Source organism: Pleurodeles waltl, chromosome 6 (genome assembly GCF_031143425.1).
Source record: "Pleurodeles waltl isolate 20211129_DDA chromosome 6, aPleWal1.hap1.20221129, whole genome shotgun sequence".
NCBI classification, from domain to species: domain Eukaryota; kingdom Metazoa; phylum Chordata; class Amphibia; order Caudata; family Salamandridae; genus Pleurodeles; species Pleurodeles waltl.
In genome coordinates this window covers 828032520-828054544 of record NC_090445.1, presented here as the reverse complement: position 1 = coordinate 828054544, position 22025 = coordinate 828032520, and the positions used below count along the sequence as shown (strand labels likewise).

Here is a 22025-nt window from a genome sequence, read left to right as displayed (position 1 = left end):
TAGTAGAAAGAGGGGGATGAAGATGCCAGAATATCCGAGGAAAAACTCTTCCACTTTGCAGTATATTTTTATTTGCTGAACGGCCCTGGCTTTTGGCAAAACATGCTCAGATTCTTGTGAGATATCAAACGGCCCAAATTCATGGTGCTCAGATGACAGGTTTATAATTATAGAGACTGTGGGTTAATCTGACCCTGGCATCTAGCTGGAAGATCCAGTGTTGACTCCAGCAGAGTGAACGGCTCTTGCGCTAATTGTAGCAGGTTATAAAACCAGTGCTGTCTCGACCAAGAGAAGGCTTGAGGATTAGACTGCAGGGGACTCATTTCATTTTGGCTATTATGTTGGGTATGTGAGAAATAGGCAGAAGGGCATAGGTAAACATTTTGCACTTTACTATCAAAAGAGCAATCCTACAGGATTACAGTTGTTGTCTGCGTGCGCAAGAATTGAATTTCTCGCTCTTCATTGCGAACTGGTCTATTGTTGTTTTCCCCAGGTCTGCAATATTTGCTTTAGTACACCGTCTTTCAAAACTCGCGAGAGTCCTACAATGTTTCACTGGGGTAATTTGCCGGATTATTGCTTGTGTCTGGGAGATGTTCTGCTGTAAGAGTAATTCCATTGTGAATTGCCCAATGCCATAGTTGTTAGGCTGCGTTTGATAGAATGTGAGAATTTACTTCCACTTGTTTGATTATGTAGAACAACGTGGTGGTATTGTCTATTTGGACCAGTCCTTTCATGTTGTAGATATGTGGGAGAAAGGATTGTAGCGCTCTCCTGACCTCTCAGAGTTCAAGTACATTTACATGGAGACACTTTTCTTGTGGTGTCAGAAATCCTCTAGTCAATAACTCTGGAAGGGGTGCTCCCCGTCCTTCGATGGAGGCGACTGTGTTGGCCACTAGCTGACATCGTAGATGAAGGAATGAAAGTCATGAATTTACATTGTCCTGTGATATTCACCAGGGGAGTACTTGTTTCTTCCTTGCAGTCACCATCACTTTGTCTTTAAAGTAGCCAGATATCTGGGTTCATTGCTTGTCCAAATCCTCTTGTATGGGCGTCATGTGCAGTCTGCAGCATGGTATTACAGATATGCAGGAGGGCATCATGCCTAATAGTCTTTTTAAGAGGCGGACTTTTATCTCCCTCTGTTTTGCCAGCATGGGTAAAGCAGTTTGCCCCTCTATTGACTGGAAGACCTTTGGTGTTGGTGTGTCTATTACTGCTTGAAAAAAGTTGGTCTTTAAGGGAATTTAAGAAGATTTGTCTTTGATTAACTGGAGGCCTAAGGGTTTGACATGCTCGATACAGGCTTGGATAAAGTTGTTGGAAGACTTTGTCATCAAGTCCCCCATTGTCTAGTCGACTGGATGCTCAAAGGCTAGTGCACAAAATGTCAAAGGTGGGCTGCTAGAGGACCCATAAATTTGTTAGAGATTCCGGGGTCAGATCGAAAGCCAAAGGGAAGCCCTTGCAACTGGTAGCGGCAACCGACTACCTCGACTCTTAGGAATTTGAGATGCTTCCTGTGAAATGGAATGTGGAAGTACGTATGTTTGAGGTCTAATGATGCCGTGTGCTCGTTCATTAGTAGGGGTAGAACCTCTGAGTGAGAACATCCTGAATTATAGTTTTTTTCCGATATAGATGGAGATGGTGTGGTTCTAGAATGGGCCTCCACTCTTTCACAGTTTTCTTTTTTACAAGAAAGTACGAGGAATAAAGTCCTTCAATCTGATGTTTTTGGGCCAGTTTTATGGCTCCTTTCTGCAGCATTGACGGATTTCTGCCTATAACAAATGCAGGTGGTTGTGCTTCATCAGAGACAACAAAGTCCTTGAAGGGTGTTGAATAAATGCCAACGTATGAACATAGTGGATGATGTCCATCGCCCATTTATGTGTAGTAATTGCCCTCAGTTGCTGTAGAAGATAGAGAATCTGCCAGCAAGAGATCTCAATTTTCTTGCTGTGGGTTTTGTTGTAGTCAGTGCCTAAAAACGGTCAGTGACCCCTGGCGCCCGGTTGAATCTGTTGGGCCTTTCACTTTGTGCAGTTGCCTTGAATAGGGCTGTTGGCCCTGCCTATAGATACATGGCTGTTGGTGATGGGATGCGTTATCCTGGTGGTACTGTGGAGGCTATATGGTATAGTGTGTACATATAGTTTTGAAATGGACCTCTGTACGACTGCATTCTCTCTCTTCCTTGGCTGTCTCTGTATCTGATTTAATGCGTTGAAGTGTGTTATCCACATGCTTAACAAATAGCCATGATGCAGATGATGCTTCTTCTCCCTCATGGAGGATAGATTGAAATTTCTGCTTTTTATCATCCAGCACCAAGTCTAAATATTGGGTTATATCGGACTATATCTGCCTGTCATATCTGCCTACAATTGCCATGGCATTGGCAGCCCTTATTGATATAACGGCTATAGAGAAAAATATTTTCCCCCCATTTCCATTTGATGGCCTTTTAGATCTGGAGGTGCTGTACAAGGTGGTATCGGGTTCCTGGACTACTGCTGTGTCGGTTACATAATGATGGAATCCACTTTAAGATGGCCCAAGAAGGCATACAGTTGAATTTTAATGCATGTTTTTTTTTTTTACAATTTGCGGTACAGCCGCTGAAAATATAGCCCGCATTTGCATACGTTTTACTCCCTCTTGCCAGATGTGATCCACCAGGGAAATTGCCTGGACTGAACTCTTTGCTAGTTCCTTGAAGTTGTACAGGAAACAGTCAGTTTCTTTCACTGGTCAACAGGGCTAACATGAGGTGCGACTTACCAGTAACAAAGAGCAAAACTTGGCGATATCATCTTGTGGTGAATCCACAGGTAGATGAGTTGATAGGCTTGCAACAGGATGTAATTGTCCCATTTTTCTACCACTGGCAGGTCTGCTGGGCATCTCTCACCACGTTCTATGTCTGTATATCGATCATCATCAGTTGTGTCTACCTGGATGGGTGATTGAGGAGTGTCTAAATATTGATGAGCTGCTTGACATGATAGATGTTGTTGCCTGCTTGCGATTTTCATCATGGGGATGCCATATAGCCAAATGTTTACTGAGGTGGAATAGGTGTAGGCACCTGTTGTGGACCAGTAGGAAAACGTGTATAACAGTCTGATATCATGTGGCTTAATTATTTAACCAGTACCCTGATCATAGGCCTTTGTTCATAGTTTAAATACATAGATTTATATAGGCCATACTAGTGGTGTTAGTGTTCTGTCCTCATAGAACTGGGGAGTAAATTGTGTGAGGAATGTCTCAGACTGTTGTTCCGGGGAATACTCCTGTTCCTCTTTCATGTTCGGGTATTTGATATTAACCTGCCCTGGACAATAAGCCGTTCCACGGAGATCATCCGTATATGAATCCTCTTCCACTTCCAATTTTAGAAGCTTCTCTGAAGGCTGAGGAGGAATTTTGCTTGGAGAGGTATTATCTAGGCATAATGGGGGCAAGGGGGCAATTTGCAGTAAGTCATCAGTGGTATAATCGTCGGAGGGAGTGAAATCAACAGGAACCTCCTTGACATAGTAGTCAACATAAGTGTGGAAGGTGCCGTTACAGATTCAGTCGTCACCAGGTGAGATACCAATGGGTCAGTTGTTGAAGGGACCACCATCGAGTGGGCTCGTAGTTGCTGGTGCGTTCATCACATCTTTCCTCAATTGTGATTGTGTCACTATTTTCTCCCACTGATGTTTATTAACCTTTAGAGGCTTGGATGAAAATCATCGAAAGGCAATGACTACATTGTCAACGTACCTGCTGACTTTGTAGGAGCCTTTTTGTGCTGTTTTTCTCCTACGAAAAGTTACTTATGCCTAGTTTTGGCCTTTGAGGATTCAGAATCACCACACTTTCTTTTCCTGTCTTTCCTTTCCCCAAATTTAGAAGAATTAGCCCCCAATTCATCCCTTGAATTGGGGTATGGAGATGCTTTAATATTTTCAATCTGAGTAGTCTTCTCTAATAGTCAATGAGGGTCTTGGTAGAAAATGTTCGCAGATTTTGAGCCTTTGGCTTTGTGGTCTGGGTAGAGGCAGTAGATGCATCTCTTGTGAGAGTCACCAGAGAAAGACCCTCATTTTCCCACATGAATTACAAGGTTTACAAAAGCTTCCCTTAGATATCTCCATAGTTACCATTTTGCTGGGGCAGGAGGGCAACTTGTGTTTGACGAAAATCAAAGCTGTGGCTCTTCCTCCCACATAACTTGGGGTAGAAATCTGAGGTGTGAAGTTCAGTAGAAGGTGTGAGGCAAAGCACTCTTTACTGGTTGACATTTGGGTATTTTAAAATGAGGAGGATGTGCTAAGGACGTGGGCACTGCCTATAACCTTATAGCTGTCGGTGCCTTGTACTGCTAATGTAAAGTTACTGAGGGAATCCCACTTCAACGACAGGGAATGATTGAAGCATGTGACTGTGAAAGATCCGATGCTGGGAAAAAAACTACGAGTTACTGTTTCTAAATTTTGTTGTAACAAACGTGGTATGAAATCGTTATGTGCAAGGTGTGAAGAAATTAAATTTCTTTACATGACAGGAAGGAAACATGTCTTCTGAAATATTGTTAACTACTGAAGACATTGCTTTTTAAATTACAGGTCTTCTCTACCACTTTTTTAGCATCTGTGTTTTTCTTTTACAGCACCAACAGCACTATTCCAGTGTGAATGTTGAACCCTATAAAACCCCCAAACTATATAACAGAGGGAAACAAGTATGCTAAAAGAGCATATTTTCACAGACACCTCGCCTTCAACATAGACACCAGGAGCAAATACCATCTTCGGTCCCGAAGCCACTGAATTTCCTTGATTTGTTAAAAGGCACGATGGGAAACTAATACCTAAGGTTCCCTGCATGGATCCACACGAGCCACAACAAATGGTGTCTCTGGGAAATAAGCAACCAAGTCTTGAGGTACCAAGACCACCACAACCTTTGGCCTCTCCCATGAAACCACACTGGGACAAAGATTATTATTATCCCCCATACCCTGAGACACAGGGATGAAAAGAAAGGTGATGAAGTTAAATCAACCATAGGAATATTTATCCATAGAATGATTATGTTTACAGCACCATTTAAATTATTGTTATTGCCAACATTTTCACAGTCAGAACAATGAATAGAGCTGATACACAGTCTATTACCAAGGGCAATAGAGTGTTGTCACACATATGTTTAAGCTCCAGCTAGAATGGGCAGCAGTAGCTCCGGGAACACGGAAGGCAGTCTTGCAGTCATTACTAAATAAGTAAATGTGTACTTTATTGGTTTTTCGCATATGGCAGGCCTTCAGTACTTGAATATGATTGGGCGTCAGTTGGTGAACAGAAACGGCCACAGCACACAAGCTGCCACTCTAACGAGAGAATCAACACTGGTACTGTGATAACCGCTGACACATGCACAGATCTATTACAGTTCCTAAAACCAGGCAATACAAGCATTCAATTGGCATGGGAAGAGGCTGAAAGAAAATGTTGTGCATGAAGTGAAAACATGCCAGAGACATAGCCTTTAAAACTATTAAATCAATGTACATGACTGCAAAATTTAACAGTTTTCGTTGATCTAGTGTCTTACCTGGACTCCCTCTCCTGTAAGCGCTGAACATGACTGGATTTGCCATACTCTGTCACGAATTGTGTGCAAATTTAACCCCTCTGCTATTTCAGAGGCTGGGGCTGCAGTGAGCAAATCTTGTTTATTTGCAAAGATTAGCACTGGAACACCGCTTAGCTTCTCTTCATCCAACAGTTCTGCTAGCTCCTGTTCCAGTAAAAGCAATATTAATTTTGTTTATTTTTTATTTTTGCAAGAGATAAAAAAGAACATTAGCAATAGATAATGCAATGGTCAATGATATTTAACAGAGAAGGTTGCGACTCCCCAAAACAACTGCTCCTAAGTAGAGCACCTGGAGACAAGGCACTGCATGGCATAGAATTGTGTGATCTTGGATGCCAATATGACAGTCGTGGTTACTACATTGTACTTTGTTCAGAAATATATATAATCCAAATAAGAGATAATATTTAAAGCAGGCTTTCTTTATTTCAGTTCATATCTCATTGCCAGTACAGGCAGAGATATTTTCACTAGAAAATTTAAGATACTTGCACTTTGGCATCTTTCTAGTTTTTCCCTTACTAGGCACAAGGATTAGATTGTGCTACTAGTTGTAGAAGTAGTGCCCTGTATAACGTTTAGAATACATCGACTTCTAGCTAGTAAACTCTCCTCAATCACTACCTTACTTCATTTAAAAGCTCATAAGTGGCTCTAATTTAATTTCATACTTTTTTACATTTGGCATGGAACTTCCATTTGTGCATGCATGCTTTTTATGTGTAACAAGGTCCTCCCAGTCGGTTGTTTTCAATTCAAATATTTTTACTAAAATTGACATAATTGAAGCAGCATTAAGTCACCCAACTACATATAACATATCTGTAGATGGAAAGATTCCAAACAAATACTATAAGGCAATTAAAAGACATTAGCAGCAGAAAACGACGTGCAACAATAATTTAAGAAGAGCTGCTCTCTTCAACCATGAGTTAGAAAGGTAGCTTGTGCCATGCTATGCGATCATCCAATTAGAAGACGAAATACACATCAAAAGAAGTGTCCTAGTTCTACCATCAAAAACAAAAGGTCAAAGCAAACAAAGTAAACTGGTTTCAGATCACTGGTCTCGATATTTATGGCCTCGAGATGCACACACCATCATGCTAGGTAAATATAGAAAAAGCATATATTACTTACCATGTAAGCATCTGTTTTGGCATGTAGTGCTGTAGATTCAAATGCATTGCGTACTCCTGCCATCTACTGTTGAGTCTGGATGTGTGCAAGTTGATTTTCTTCAAAGAAGCCTTTTGAGCCACGAAGTAGTGACTCCCCCTCTCAGTGATAATGCGCATGGTCATCGACTCCACTGTTAGATTGTTTTCCGGCAGGCAGGTGAGAAAGGAGTATAGAGTAAGTGTAAATAATGAGATGTCCATGTGAATATAAAGTAAAAAATAACATCGGACAGAGGTGTTGGTGAGGAGGGTGGGTGCATGTGATTCTACAGCACTATATGTCATGAACAGATGCTTACAGGGTAAGTAACATTCTGTACAAGGTATGTGTGGTTGTAGATGCACATACTCTGCATATACTGTAAAGCAGTCACCCTCTTAAGTAGTGGCTCACCTGTAGGGGTCGCAGTTGTCTGGAAATGTGTACGTAGCACTGCCTGATCTACACTGGCTTTGTGGCATACTAAAACATCCAGACACTGTTTAGTGGAGGTGTGTGGGTAAAACCACATAGCTTCTTTACAGATGTCAGCTATTAGAATGTTTCCTAGGGAAGCCATGGATACTTCTTTTTTCCTAATAGTGTGTGCTCTAAGAGGTATAGGTAGAGTTCTGGTGGCTTTAGCGTAACATGTTTGAATGCACTTAACTATCCATCTGCCTGTGCCTGATTTAGATATAGGCTTTCCTTCATGAGGAGGGGAAAAATGCAACAAACAATTGTTTAGTTTTCTTAAACGTTTTGGTAGTATCAATGTAGAACGAAAGGGCGCTTTTAACATCTAAGGTATGGAGAGCCCTCTCATCAACTGAATCTAGTTGTGGTAAAAAACTGTAACTATTGAGTGGTTGAGGTGAAAAGGAGACAACTTTAGGGCGGAATTTTGTGTTGGTACGAAGAACTACCCCGTCTCTATGGAAGAAAGGCTCCTCTAAGGTTAAAACCTGGAGCTCACTAACATGTCTAAGTGAGGTAATAGCAGTTTGAAATGACACCTTCCAAGAGAGGTACTGAAGAGGGCATGCTGCAGGGGCACAAATGGAGGGCCCATTAGACGAGTAAGAACAATGTTAAGGTTCCATGAGGGTGCAGGTGGTATCCGTGGAAGAATAACTCTTTTGAGCCCCTTCATGATGGCTTTAATGATTGCAGGCTTCAACAAATCATAAAAATGTTACTAGACCAGCAGGTCGAGTAGTTTGAATAATTTATTCGACCTAACTGGAATGTACTTGACCCGGAAACAGGTCTCAAATTGTGTGATCGTAGGCAAATATTGTATTGTACAGTCACCTTTTTTTTTCATTCTTACATACGGGTGCACCTTCAAATATGGGAGTTCAGCATTTCTGCTGTAAAAAAAAAATCCTCTTTTGTTTGAGTATATACACCAAACATTTGCTCCATGTATAATAAATCTAGCACACATATACGGTACACATGATCCATGCATGCCTTGTCTCTTAGTTTACTAATCGCTTTGCCATCAGGGCAGGAGTGTTTCTCAGTTTATGTTTAAACACTCACCTTTAATAAATACATTACTAAAGCATGATGTGATAGCGCACTGTCATTTACAGAAAGTACATTTCCAAGAAATGTCCAAAAACCTTCCCACTAACTTGCAGCTTTACTGATAAAACCGTATAATGTATTAACAATAATCTGTGAAAATTGGGTTTCAGAAAACATTCATCATTTGCACATCACGAAGTCTTCTGACTTTTTTTTTTTCATCCCATTAAAATATTTTTTTTATCACACAGAAGTACAAAAAAAATTCTTTCACAGGTACTGAAACATTTTTTGAAATGTTTGTGAAGTTAACTTAGTTATTTAAATGTTGTGTGTTAGGAAAAAGCTGATACCAAAGCCTTTCACTTCACATAGGTCAGACAGTTCACCTTACAAAATCCTGGGACTCTACAGTCACAAGGAAAAGTATTTCTATTGCAAGAAGACAAACTGACATTTGACCTCGGTTTCTGAAACAGAGAGCAAATGTAAAACAAATGCAAGTGGTCGAGTAGATTTTTCGAGCCCTGGACTGCTATTTTGAATAAAGAGATTCTGCAAATAGGCAGCCACTGCAGCGAGGTGTAATCCTATAGATGTGAATGCAAGTCCACATTTTTGTAAATGAAGCAAGTAGCAGACAATGTCATATACACTGGCTTTGAAAGGATCAATAAGTTTTGAATGACAGCAACAGACAAACTTTTTTCCATTTTGTCTATGACCTTGAGGATGGTCATACACTCTGGTGATAGACTGAGGTAACCAAACTATGACCTCAGGAGCCAGATCACCAAGTTGAGAGCTTTGTGATCTGGGTGTCTGATTTATCCATGGTTCTGAGTGAGAAACTCTGGTATGTTGAGGAGCTTCTTGTGGTGAACTACAGAGAGGTCAAGTAAGCCTGTGAACAAAGGATGACAGGCCCAAGTGGGAGTCACTAGTAGAATTGTGAAAGAGGTTTGCCTGAGCTTCTGAACCAGAAATGGAAGGAGAGGGAGAGGGAGAGGAGGAAAGGCATAGGCAAATATCCCTAACAAACTCATCCATAGTGTGTTGTGCTTGGATAGTTAGTGTGGGAATCTGGAGACAAAGTCTGGGCATTTTGTGTTTGCTGTGGTTTTGAAAAGGCCCATTTGAGGGAATCCTCATCAGTGGCAGTATGGGAGGAGGACCTGTGGTTGGAGTTCCCGCTCATGGACTTATTGCTGTATCTTGCTGAGGAGGTCTGCAAAATCATTGTTTGCACACAGGAGATATTCCGCTAACAGGTGAATGTTGTGTTGTTGATGCCATCTCCGAATGGTCTGTGATAGACGAGATAGGTGTGGAGACCGTATCCCTCCCTACTTTTGTAGATAGTACATGGATGTCAATAGGAGAACCTTGTGAATGAGGTGAGGTAGGAATGCTTTCAACGCTAGGTGAACAGCTTGAAGTTCTTGGTAGTTGATGTGGAGACCACGGTGTATGGCATGCCACAGACCCTGTACAGGAGATCCTTCAAATGTGCACCCCATCCTGTGAGTGAATGGTCTGTGGTGTCAGTGATGTGAAAAGGCCGCCCTTTCAACAGGTTGTTGGTATTACACCATTGCAGAGAGTATGGAGTTTGATGGTCTATCAGCACTAGATCCTGTCTAGGACTGAGACCACTGTTGAGCTAAACATTCCTGTAACTGATGCATGTGTAGTTGAGCACAGGGTACAATGACGATGCAGGAGGCCATCATACCTAATAGGAACCTGACTGTCCTCACTGTGAGTTGTTGATATTCCTGAAATTGAGGTAATAGGGTCTGAAAATGATGGACTCTGGTAGAATTGGGATAGGCTAATCCTATTTGTGTGTTGCACGCACAAATAGGATAGCTCCTAGATATAGCTGAATATTAGAACAGCCCCTAGATAAGGCTGAACACGTAGAGGCTGTAGGTGAGACATGGGAACGTTGATGGTCAGTCCCAAGTCGTGGAGCAGATCTATTGTAATCGGAGTGTGCTGTTGACACTCTTGGTGAGTGCTGGCTTCGATAAGCCAATCCTCAAGGTATGGAAACGTGGCCTTTTTGTCAGCATAGATGTGGCGCTACCACCGCTAGTCACTTGGTGAATGTTCAGGTGCAGTAGTCACCTGAAACGAAGTGCTCTGATAGGATTAACTCGTTTAGAGGTCGGAGAGTTAGGACTGGCCGTAAAGACCTGTCTTTTTTGGTGATCGGGAAGTATAAAGTGTATACAGCTCAGCCCTGGTACTGAACATCGGAAGGTTCTATAGCTCCTTTGAGACAAAAAGCTTGTTTGAGCAATGTTTGATGTTCCAGTGATAGCCTGTGAGAGCAAGGTGGAATGTTGGGAGGTGTGGTAGTGAGCTCCAGACAATAGCCATGTTGGATATTAGCTAACACCCACTGGTCTGATATAATTGCTTGCCATGTGGATAGAAAATCCTGTAATTTGCCCCCAACCAGTGTTATATGATCTGGGATAGGGGAGGGAAGTAATTGTTTGGTAGAGGGTGTTGTCCCACCCGGGGAGGCACACTTACCTCTACCTTTGGCATTGATGTCTCTGCATGAACCACGGTAGTAGCCCCTTGGGGAGGTACTTTGGCCCTGCTAATGTTGATAGGAGGTGGAGGCATCTGAGAAAGTTGCCTTTGATGTCCCACAGAAACCGGGATGGCCACAAATGCCCCAAGGGGTAGTTGTCTGAAGGGTACCCCTGTTGCTTTCGCAGTTTCCGTGTCTTTTTTGATCTTCTCTAATGTGGCATCTACTTAAGGCCCAAAGAGATGTTCCTTGTTTATGGGCATATTAAGTATGTTTTGTTGCACTTCTGGTTTAAAACCAGAAATCGGAAGCCATTCATGGGTAGGATGCTGGTATTAATCCCCCTAGCGGTGATGTCAGCAGCATGTAATGCACAGCATATAGAGGTGTTGGATAAGAGTTAGCCCTCTGAGACCAGTTCTTGCCCACATTTGGGATATATTGGAGGATATCCTCCATTTCATCCCAGTGGGCACGGTCGTAATTCACCTGAGAGTTGGTGGTGCGCCCATGATTAGCCACTTGCGCTGCAACTCTCTTCCCTACAGCATCGATATGCTTACTTTCCTTATCAGGAGGCAAGGTATCCCCAATTGCCTGTGAGTTGACACATTTGCCAGCAGTGGTAGTGATGAGGGAGTCCGACGATAACTTGCCCCTAATTTATAGGGATCAGATGGGGAGGGATTATATATATATATATTTTTTTTAACAACTCTGGACGTTATGACCCTAGTCCTAATAGGATACTTAAATATATCTGCTGTGTGTTGAAGCATGCCTTTTAACACAGGGAGAAATTGTGTAGCCCTATTTGTGCTTGAGAGTGTATCGAAGATGAAATCCTCCTCTGGAGGCTCTTTATGTAATTCCACGTTGTAGAATGCACCAGCTCTGGCTATGACCTCCAGATAAGAGGTAGCGTCAACAGAGAGCGGCGGGCACAATATCTGCAACAAAATAATTTTATAAAATTCAATGAATTTCCAACACCTAAATGCATGGAAGGAAGTCATCCCACTACCCAATATTTCACAAACAAACTGGCAACTCATAACACAACCAAAGCAAACACACTGGACTTCTGTTTAAAACAGAAGAAAACCATCAGCACCAACCCCTTTCCTAAAATCCCCTCTAAGAATAAACTAACCCAGCCACTGCACTCCTTCAAATGGATTTGGTCAAAGCAAGCAGGCCTTCCGGTTGCCCTACTGATCTCTTGTCCACCACACATCTTCAAGAACATTCTTTAATCTACTTCTGCTATCACACCAGTAAGAAGAATCACCAACAACTCTTTAACTACAAGAACTTTTCCTGAAGAGGGCACACATATGTCTGTTATTAAAGAAAACAAACCTAGACCCACAGGACCCCAACAACTACAGACTAATCACAAATGGACCTTTCCTAGTCAAACTGATAGAAAGAGCAGCAGTCGCCCAGATGACACAATTCATTGAAGACAATTCCATACTGTCGTACTACCAAACTGGATTCGGCCCAGGAAGAGGCACTGAATCGGCACACATAGCAATCTGAAATGATCCTAAAAACAGTCAACCACAATGGAGTTGCTGCACTACTTCTCTTGGACCTCTTGGCTGCCTTTGATATGGTGGACCATGACACCCTAATTCAAAGACTCCACTAAGCTGGCATAGAAGGGAATGCTTTTGACTGGATTACATCCTACCTTCAAAACAGAACATTATCTATTCTCCCTCCATCTCGTCCAAACTTTGCCTTGCAAAAGCAGGGGTCCCCCAAGGATCAATCATCTCACCTTTGCTTTTCAACATCTACATGATATAATTACCAGAACTGACCAATGATTTTCAACTCACATGCTACAACTATGCAGATGACATACAAACTACTTAAACTGGAATGCCCTAAAGACGTTGAAAACTCACAAATCTTCAGTTGCCTCAGAGCCGTTGATCAGTGGATGACTTGGAGCCACCTCAAACTAAATGCTTCCAAAACGGAAATACATAGTGACCCACTGTGTGCCTGTCCTGACGATCTCAGACCACCTCCTCAATTATCCGAGGAAGTTAAAAACCTTGGAATCACCATGGACTCCAAGTTAACAATGAATGCCCAAGTGGACAAATTAACACGAACAAGCTTCATCACTTTGAAGAGTCTGTGACGCATCTTCCCCCACCTCGGATTTCCACAGAAGGTGCAGGGTACTATCTCTCTTGCACTATACAAACTGGAGTATGCCAATGGCCTCTACCATGGATCATCTCTATTATGAAAAAACTACAAAGTATTCAGAACTCCGCTGCCAGGCTACTATTACATGTAAAGCCACAAGCCCACATCTCCCCTGCCTTGAGAGCACTACACTGGTTACCCGTTGCCAGAAGATCCACCTTCATGCTGCTTTGTATCACCCACAAAGCTATACATGGAACAGGACCGCTTTTTATCAGAAACACCCCGTCTTAGAACACCCCATACAAGAAAAAGACTATAGATGGTACATCCTTCTCCGTTCAAGCAGCCAAACTATGAAATTCATTACCTCCAAATATAAGATCCACGTAAAACTATCTTGTCTTCAGAAGACTACTCAAGAGTTGGCTCTTTCCTTCATAACCACCATATTCAAATAGCAATGGACTACATATGCCTGTGTTGTGCACTGCTCCTGCCATCTAGTGTTGGGCTCGGAGTGTTACAAGTTGTTTTTCTTCGAAGAAGTCTTTTCGAGTCACGGGACCGAGTGACTCCTCCTTTTCGGCTCCATTGCGGAGGCGCATCTACTCCATCTTAGATTGTTTTCTTTCCACTATCGGGTTCAGACGTGTTCCTCTTCGCTCCGTAATTCGAATCGGGAAACTTAGAAAATCATCGAAACTCGTCGGTATTGTTTACGTTCGGTACCGGTTTTGTTTCATCACATTGGCACCGACAACAAGAAAGCTTCAGCAGCCCTTTGGGGCTGCCGCACTTCACCAAGGCCTGGTCGGCCCGACCACACCCGTCGAAGACTAATGGCCGGACCCCCTTCCGTTTCTGTCCCAAGTGTCACGCCAAGTATCCTTTTACAGACCAGCATCGGGTCTGTAACCTGTGTTTATGGTCCGAACACAGAAAGGATACTTGTGAGGCCTGCCGAGTGTTTCGATCCATGAAGACCTTAAGGGATCGACCCGCAAGACGACTACAGATGACGTTGAAGCCGAAACAACATCTCGACGCTGAGGAAGAAGAAATGCGGATATCCATTCATGGATAGGACTCGGATGAATCCGACGGTGATCGACCTTCGACGGCGGCGCAAACAGTGAGTACACCTGCCCGTCACACACCCAAGGTCACACCAAAACACTAAAGGCCACGGGGATACCACTGCCGGAAGGCCATGGCTCAACCCACAGAAAATAAGGTGACCAAGTAAAATCGGCACCGAAAAAGGCCAAAGATTTGCCAAAGACTTCCGACTCCGGTCGAGAAACCGGTACAGAAGAAGAGTCTGCATCGAGTAATCAAGTCGAGCAAGTCTCGAAAGAGCTTATCGGAACCGAAAAAGACAATTTCAATGGGAATTTCGGTACCGAAAAAACCAGCTTCGGAGCTGAAACGTTCTTCCTACACTGAAGAGCAAGGGCTTTCTCTGCAGCTCAAAGAAAGGCACAGATTTGAGCAGTACTGGATTTAGAAGAACATGACCAAACACAGCAAAGGTTACAAATCCAGAAAGGGACAGGGAAGATACAAACCATCCCTCAGCTCAAGTCAAAAAGAAAACTGACTTTTCACAAGACTGAGATGCAACCAAAAGCCAAAGTGGTTAGAGAAAAGTCACCACCGCTACATTTCGCACCACAAAAATCCCCATTGCAATCACCACAGTTGTCACCAGTGCGTACACCAATAGCACAGTCACCCACACATACTGGGATGACTCAAGATGATGCAGACTTCTGGGATCTATACGACCCACCTATTTCGGACAACAGCCCAGAGTGTTATCCAACAAAACCTTCACTGCCAGAGGACAGTACGTCCTACACGCAGGTACTGGCCAGAGCAGCAACATTCCACAACGTAACAATGCACTCAGAACCGGTGGAGGATGACTTCCTGTTTAACACACTGGCATCCATCCACGCATGCATTGTACCAAAATTTACCAATGTTACCGGGCATGCTTAAACACGCACAACAGGTCTTCCAAGAACCTGTAAAAGGGAGAGCCATCACGCCAAGCGTCGAAAAGAAATATAAACCGCCCCCGTCAGACCCAGTGTTTATACTCAACAGCTCCCTCCGGACTCAGTGGTTGTCGGGGCTGCAAGGAAACGGGCAAATTCACAATCATCAGGAGATACGGCACCCCCTGATAAGGAAAGTCAAAAATTCTACGCAGCAGGGAAAAGAGTGGCATCGCTAGCAGCCAATCATTGGTGAATTGCCAACTCACAAGCCCTACTTGCCCGCTACGACAGGGCGCACTGGGACGAGATGCAAGACATCATCCAGCACTTGCCCAAAGAACACAAAAAACGTGCCCAACAAGTGGTCGAAGAAGGACAGGCCATATCAAACAACCAAATCCGGTCTGCCCTAGACTCTGCTGATACAGCGGCACGGACTGTCAATACAGCAGTAACAATTAGAAGGCATGCGAAGTTCTGGGTTTAAACCAGAGATACAACAGGCGGTATTGAATATGCCGTTTAATCAACAACAGCTATTCAGGCCGGAAGTAGATACCGCAATCAAAAAAATTAAAAAAAGACACGGACAAAGCCACGGGCGCGCTCTACTCCTCACAATACAGAGGAACATCTAGGAAACCACAGTTTAGGGGAGGGTTTAGACAACAGCCACCAGAACCATCCACCTCCCAAACAAAACCCACCTACCAGTCTCAGTACCAGAGAGGGGGGTTTCGTGGTTCCTACAGAAGACAGTTCCCAAGAGGAAGAGGGAAATTCCAGCCTTCCAAGCCAGGCCCTAGCAAGCAGTGACTTCAATTTCACACTTCCCCAACACATATCACCGTGAGGGGGAGATTAACCAAATACAACCACAACTGGACACACATTATCACAGACACGTGGGTCCTATCAATTATCCAACATGGTAAGAGTTCACAACATTCCCTCCAGATGTTCCCCCAAAACCGCACAAAATGTCTCAACAACAATTAGACCTATTACAAATAGAGGTCCAAGCACTGCTAGCAAAACAAGCCATAGAGCTAGTACCCTATCACCAGAAAGGAACAGGCATTTACTCCCTGTAGTTCCTTATCCCAAAAAAAGACAAAACGTTAAGGCCTATCTTAGATCTCTGAACACTGAATCTCTTCATCAAATCAGATCATTCCCACATGGTAATTCTTCAGGATGTAGTCCCCTTACTAAAACAAGGGGAATACATGACAACACTGGATCTCAAGGATGCGTATGTTCACATACCCATCCATCCATCCATCTCACAGGAAATACCTCAGGTTTGTAATACAAGGCAAACATTACCAATTCAAGGTGTTGCCGTTCGGAATAACTAGCTGTAGTAGCAGCTCATGTAAGGAGACATCACATGCATGTGTTCCCATATCTAGACGATTGGCCAATAAAAGCCAACACTCAGCGACAATGTCACGTTCACACGCAATACGTAATAGATACTCTACACAAACTAGGGTTTTCTATAAATTACCAAAAATCTTGTTTACAACCATCCCAAATACAACAATACTTGGGAGCAACACTCAACACACAAAGAGCAACTGCCACTCCAAGTCCACAAATAGTTCAGTTGTTTCAAAATATAAAATCAAGCATGCAACCAAACCAACACTACACGGTCAGGTTTGTGATGAAACTACTAGGCATGATGTCCTCATGCATAGCTATTGTCCCAAACGCAAGGCTACACATGCGGCCCTTACAACAGTGCCTAGCAAAACAATGGACGCAGGCACAGGGTCAACTCCAAGATCTAGTGTTGATAGACCGCCAAACACATTCTTCGCTTCAATGGTGGAACCCCTGTAAATGTAAACAAGGGGCAGCCTTTTCAAGACCCAGTGCCTCACGCCATTATCACAACAGACGCATCCATGATTGAGTGGGGAGCACACCTCAACAATCGCAGCATACAAGGTCAGTGGGACAATCAGCAAAAACAACTCCACATAAATCACTTAGAACGGTTAGCAGTCTTTCTAGCACTAAAAGCCTTTCAACCCCTTCTAGCCCACAAACAAATTCTTGCCAAAACAGACAATATGACACCAATGTATTATTTAAACAAACGGGGGGGGGTGGGACACTCATCACAGCTGTGTCTCTTAGCACAAAAAATTTGGCATTGGGCAATTCACAACAACATTCGCCTATTAGCACAATATATACCAGGCACTCACAATCAGTTAGCCGACAATCTCAGTCGAGATCACCAGCAAACTCACGAGTGGGAAAAACATCACCAGATTCTACAACATCACTTCCACCTCTGGGGGACACCAAACATAGATCTGTTTGCAACAAAAGAAAATGCAAAATGCCAAAACTTCGCGTCCAGATACCCACTCCCTCAGTCCAAGGGCAATGCTCTATGGATCAGATGGTCAGGGATATTTGCTTACACTTTTCCCCCTCTCCCGCTCATTCCTTTTCTGGTCAACAAACTGAGTCAAAACAAACTCAAAATAATACTTTTAGCACCAACGTGGGCACGCCAACACTGGTACACCACACTGTTGGACCTATCTGTGGTACCCCACATCAAACTACCGAACAGACCAGATCTGTTAACACAACACAACACAACCAACAGACCAGACACCCGAATCCAGCATCGCTCAACCTAGCAATCTGGCTCCTGAAGTCTTAGAATTTGGATATTTAAACCTTTCCAAAGAGTGTATGGAGGTCATTAAACAAGCAAGAAAACCCACAACAAGACATTGTTACACTAACAAATTGAAAAGGTTTGTCTGCTACTGCCAGGCTAATCAAATTATGCCATTAAAGGCCTCCACACAAAACATTGTAAGTTATTTACTACACTTACGAAAGTCCAATCTAGCCTTCTCTTCCATTAAAATCCATCTCACTGCAATATCTGCTTATCTGCAGATTAAACATTCAAAAATCGCTTTTTAGAATCCCAGTTATTAAAGCCTTTATGGAAGGACTAAAAAGAATCATACCCAGCAAGGACACCACCAGTACCTTCATGGAATCTTAATATTGTATTAACACGACTCATGGGCCCACTATTTGAACCCATGCATTATTGTCAAATACAATTTTTGACTTGGAAAGTAGCCTTTCTAATAGCCATCCCTTCACTTCGAAGAGTTAGTGAAATACAGGCGTTTACTATTCAAGAACCCTTTATACAAATACATAAACATAAGGTGGTTCTCCGTACAAATCCACAATTCTTACCAAAGGTCATATCACCGTTTCATCTAAACCAAACTGTGGAACTCCCAGTCTTCTTTCCACAGCCAGAGTCAGTAGCAGAAAGGGCATTGCATACATTAGACATAAAAAGAGCGCTAATGTATTACATTGACAGAACAAAACAATTACGTAAAATAAAACAATTGTTTGTTGCTTTCCAAAAACCGCATGCAGGTAACCCTATATCCAAACAGGGCATTGCCAGATGGATAGTTAAATGCATTTAGACCTGCTACCTTAAAGCTAAAAGAGAATGACCCATTACTCCAAGGGCACACTCCAATAGAAAGAAAGGCACCACAATGGCTTTTCTTCGTAACATACCAACGACAGAGATTTGTAAAGCAGCCACCTGGTCTACGCCCCATACATTTACTAAGCATTACTGTGTAGATGTGTTAGCAACACAACAAGCCACAGTAGGACAGGCTGTACTAAGAACATTATTTCAAACAACTTCAACTCCTACAGGCTAACCAACGCTTTTGGGGAGATTACTGCTTTGTAGTCTATTCACAGCATGTGTATCTGCAGCTACACATGACATTGAACGGAAAATGTCACTTACCCAGTGTACATCCGTTCGTGGCATGTTGCGCTGCAGATTCACATGCGCCCTCCCACCTCCCCGGGAGCCTATAGCTGTTTTAGTTGCATGTAAATTGTAAATATGTAAATAAATATTACTTTACTACACACTATGTACATACATATCTACTCCATTGCATGGGCACCTCTAGTATCCTTACTTCAACAACTCCTACCTCACCCTTTGCGGGGAAAACAATCCAAGATGGAGTCGACGCCCATGCGCAATGGAGCCGAAAAGGAGGAATAACTCGGTCCCGTGACTCAAAAAGACTTCTTCAAAGAAAAACAACTTGTAACACTCCGAGCCCAACACTAGATGGCAGGCACAGTGCACAGCATGTGAATCTGCAGCGCAACATGCCACAAAAAGATGTACACTGGGTAAGTGACATTTTCCATATATATAGATGTGTGTATGTGTGTACATATGTGTATGTTATTCTATGCTACATGGTTCATAGGTCATTGCATAGCTCCAGGAAAAGTTGTTATATTAGATACTCATGAATCCCTGCTCTTGTTTTTATATTAGACTGATCAAATGTTTTATTGTCATAAGCATTTCCCTATTCAAAAATTGAGGAAAGATAAATACATATTAGAACAGTACACTTATTAATTAACTTCAAATTTTACAAATCTTGAAAGTCTATGTGTATACAATACTACTTTTCTTCTCATATCATTATACCCATTATTATATTCCTTGAATATATATTCCCTTACTATGTATTTACATTTCTATTTATTACTCTAGTCCTACTGTATAAAATAAAACCTATAAATAAAATTCAAATTATAAATAAGTAAAAAAAATTTTTTAAAAATGATTAAAATATGTGCATATATATATAAAATATATATATTATATATATATATAATAAAAAAATAAATTAAAACCTGATACTATAAATGTACTCTCTTGTACGCTTTACTTTGTCTACCCATCACCGTATGTCATGTCTCTATCAATCTATCCTCCATCCCCACTCTGGCTCATCCCAAACCCATTATACTACTTTCATCTCCAAAATAATCCTGCCTAAGCTCTTTCCTCCTCTTCCACATCTAGCTCACCCAAACCTCAGTTTAATACCATGATCTCCCAAACAACCCTACTAAATTGTCTCTCATTTATGTCACCTTTGACTCATCCAAAACCCCTCCTGCTACTATGATCTCCTTACCCTTTCCACAGACTCTTCCCTCCTCCAGCTCTCCTTTACTCATCCCAAGCCTCATCCTCTTACTATAAACTCCCAATGAACACTTTAGGATTCTTCCCTCCTCCACCCCTCCATTACTCTAGTCAAATCAACTAATAAACTCACATACCCTCTGCTCAAATTAACTCATAATAATACTAAAACTGTACTCATATTTCCCTACACTAATCCACCACTAATTCCTCTTGGGTTCAGTAGTAGCCTGTTACTCGCCGAAAAACGCTTCAACGCCTCACCAGGGATAGTAAGCGCTATATAAATACTATTACAATTACAATATAAGTCCAGATCTGTGTCTGCTGTGAGGACAGCATCATGTGCATCCCAAGGGTCATCTTGTGGTGGTGGTCCAAATGTATCTTGTGCTCCATCATACCCAGCAGTATCCGATTGAGAAAACCCTTCAGGTGAGATGTCAAATGGAACTCACAGAAACAAAGCTTGGCACACCACTGAGTCAGTCAACATCAATGGCAACGGACGGCTGCCGCACCGAAGGTCGAGTAGGCGCCAGCTCTTGTTTCCTTGTTTCGGGGCTGAAGTACTAGATGGAGGTTTCGCCGCCGAGGTGGAATATGGGGTGTCCAAACCAGTTGCTCAGTGCCAACCATGGCCAGAAGGCAGTGGTTGACCAAGGGCCTCAGAGTGTGAATCCAGAAGGCCAGAATGTCCCTTGGAGGAATTCATAAGATGTAAGGGGGATGGGGATACCGTACTCACAGGTTGCTGAGCTGGATTAACACCCTATTTCCAAATTGATAGTGAGTTCGGAGCCAGAACTGTGCTTGATGGAAACCACCTCTTTCTTCGCAGCGGACGGCTGAGGGTGGCTTTCCTCTTCTTCACTGTATTCCTGATGTCGTTGATGGTTCTGCGTGACATTTCCAGGAGATGAGCTTGATGGTCCCAATGGGTTTTATTTGAGCGGAAGAATTTGCAGGCATCACAATCTGCATCCCTGTGTTCATGTGACAAACACAGGTTACCGACCAAGCGTTGGTCGCTGTAGGGATACCATGCATGGGAATGCGGGCATTAACGGAAGGGTGACAGTTCCATCACAAGTTGGGCATTCTCAGGAGACTATGATGGAGTCCGACTGAGGGCACCAAAGGACCAGGCCCTGCAGGGGACACGGTCAAGGTGAACCAAAGGAGATGTAACTCGTTCGCTGATGGGAAACACGATCAAAACAATACCGACAAAGGGAATAAGTTACATAAACTGAAAGGCGAACCATGACAGAGTCAAAATGGCGCTAAAGCACACGTCAGAACCAGGCAGCAGAAAGAAAACAATCTAACAATAAACGCAATGCCTATGTGCATTATCAACGAGAGGAGGAGTCACTCTACCTCGTGACTCGCAAGTCTTCTCTGAAGAAACACCACTTGCACACATCTGGACCCAACACTAGATGGCAGGAATATGCAAAGCACATGTATCTACAGCCACGCATGCCTCAAACAAACTGTTAGCTTTATCTTCTAAATTGCATAAATGTTTGTGAAGAATATGTATACATCTGAACCTAAGTCATGTGGAGAACGTACAATCCTGATAGGCAGAAGTTCACTTTTTACTCATTCTCACAACAGAGCTACTCAAATGTTGATTATAATCTGAGGTACGAGCTCACCTACACCTGGCAGATGAGGCTTTACCCAAACCAATGTTGCTTTCTGATCATCCTTTGAAGTCCCTATCTTACTTTCTAGGAGACTCACCATCCAGAGACAAAATTAAGAGCCTGAAAGAGAACCTGAAAAAGAAAATTCTGAAAAATCTCTAGGCTCTTCACAAATCAAGGACACAATCACTCTATTTTGGTCTGTG

The 22025-nt window shown here is 42.7% G+C and overlaps 1 protein-coding gene across 2 annotated transcripts in view; it reads right to left on the bottom strand.

Annotated features, from left to right (window-relative positions):
• Positions 1-22025, bottom strand: part of ARL3 (ARF like GTPase 3) — a 197643-nt gene that overhangs the window by 95433 nt on the left and 80185 nt on the right. For both annotated transcript variants that reach the window (XM_069239508.1, XM_069239507.1), the window contains exon 5: positions 5629-5814. In XM_069239508.1, the coding sequence (XP_069095609.1) occupies positions 5629-5814 (186 nt within the window). The remainder of the gene's footprint in view (positions 1-5628; positions 5815-22025) is intronic.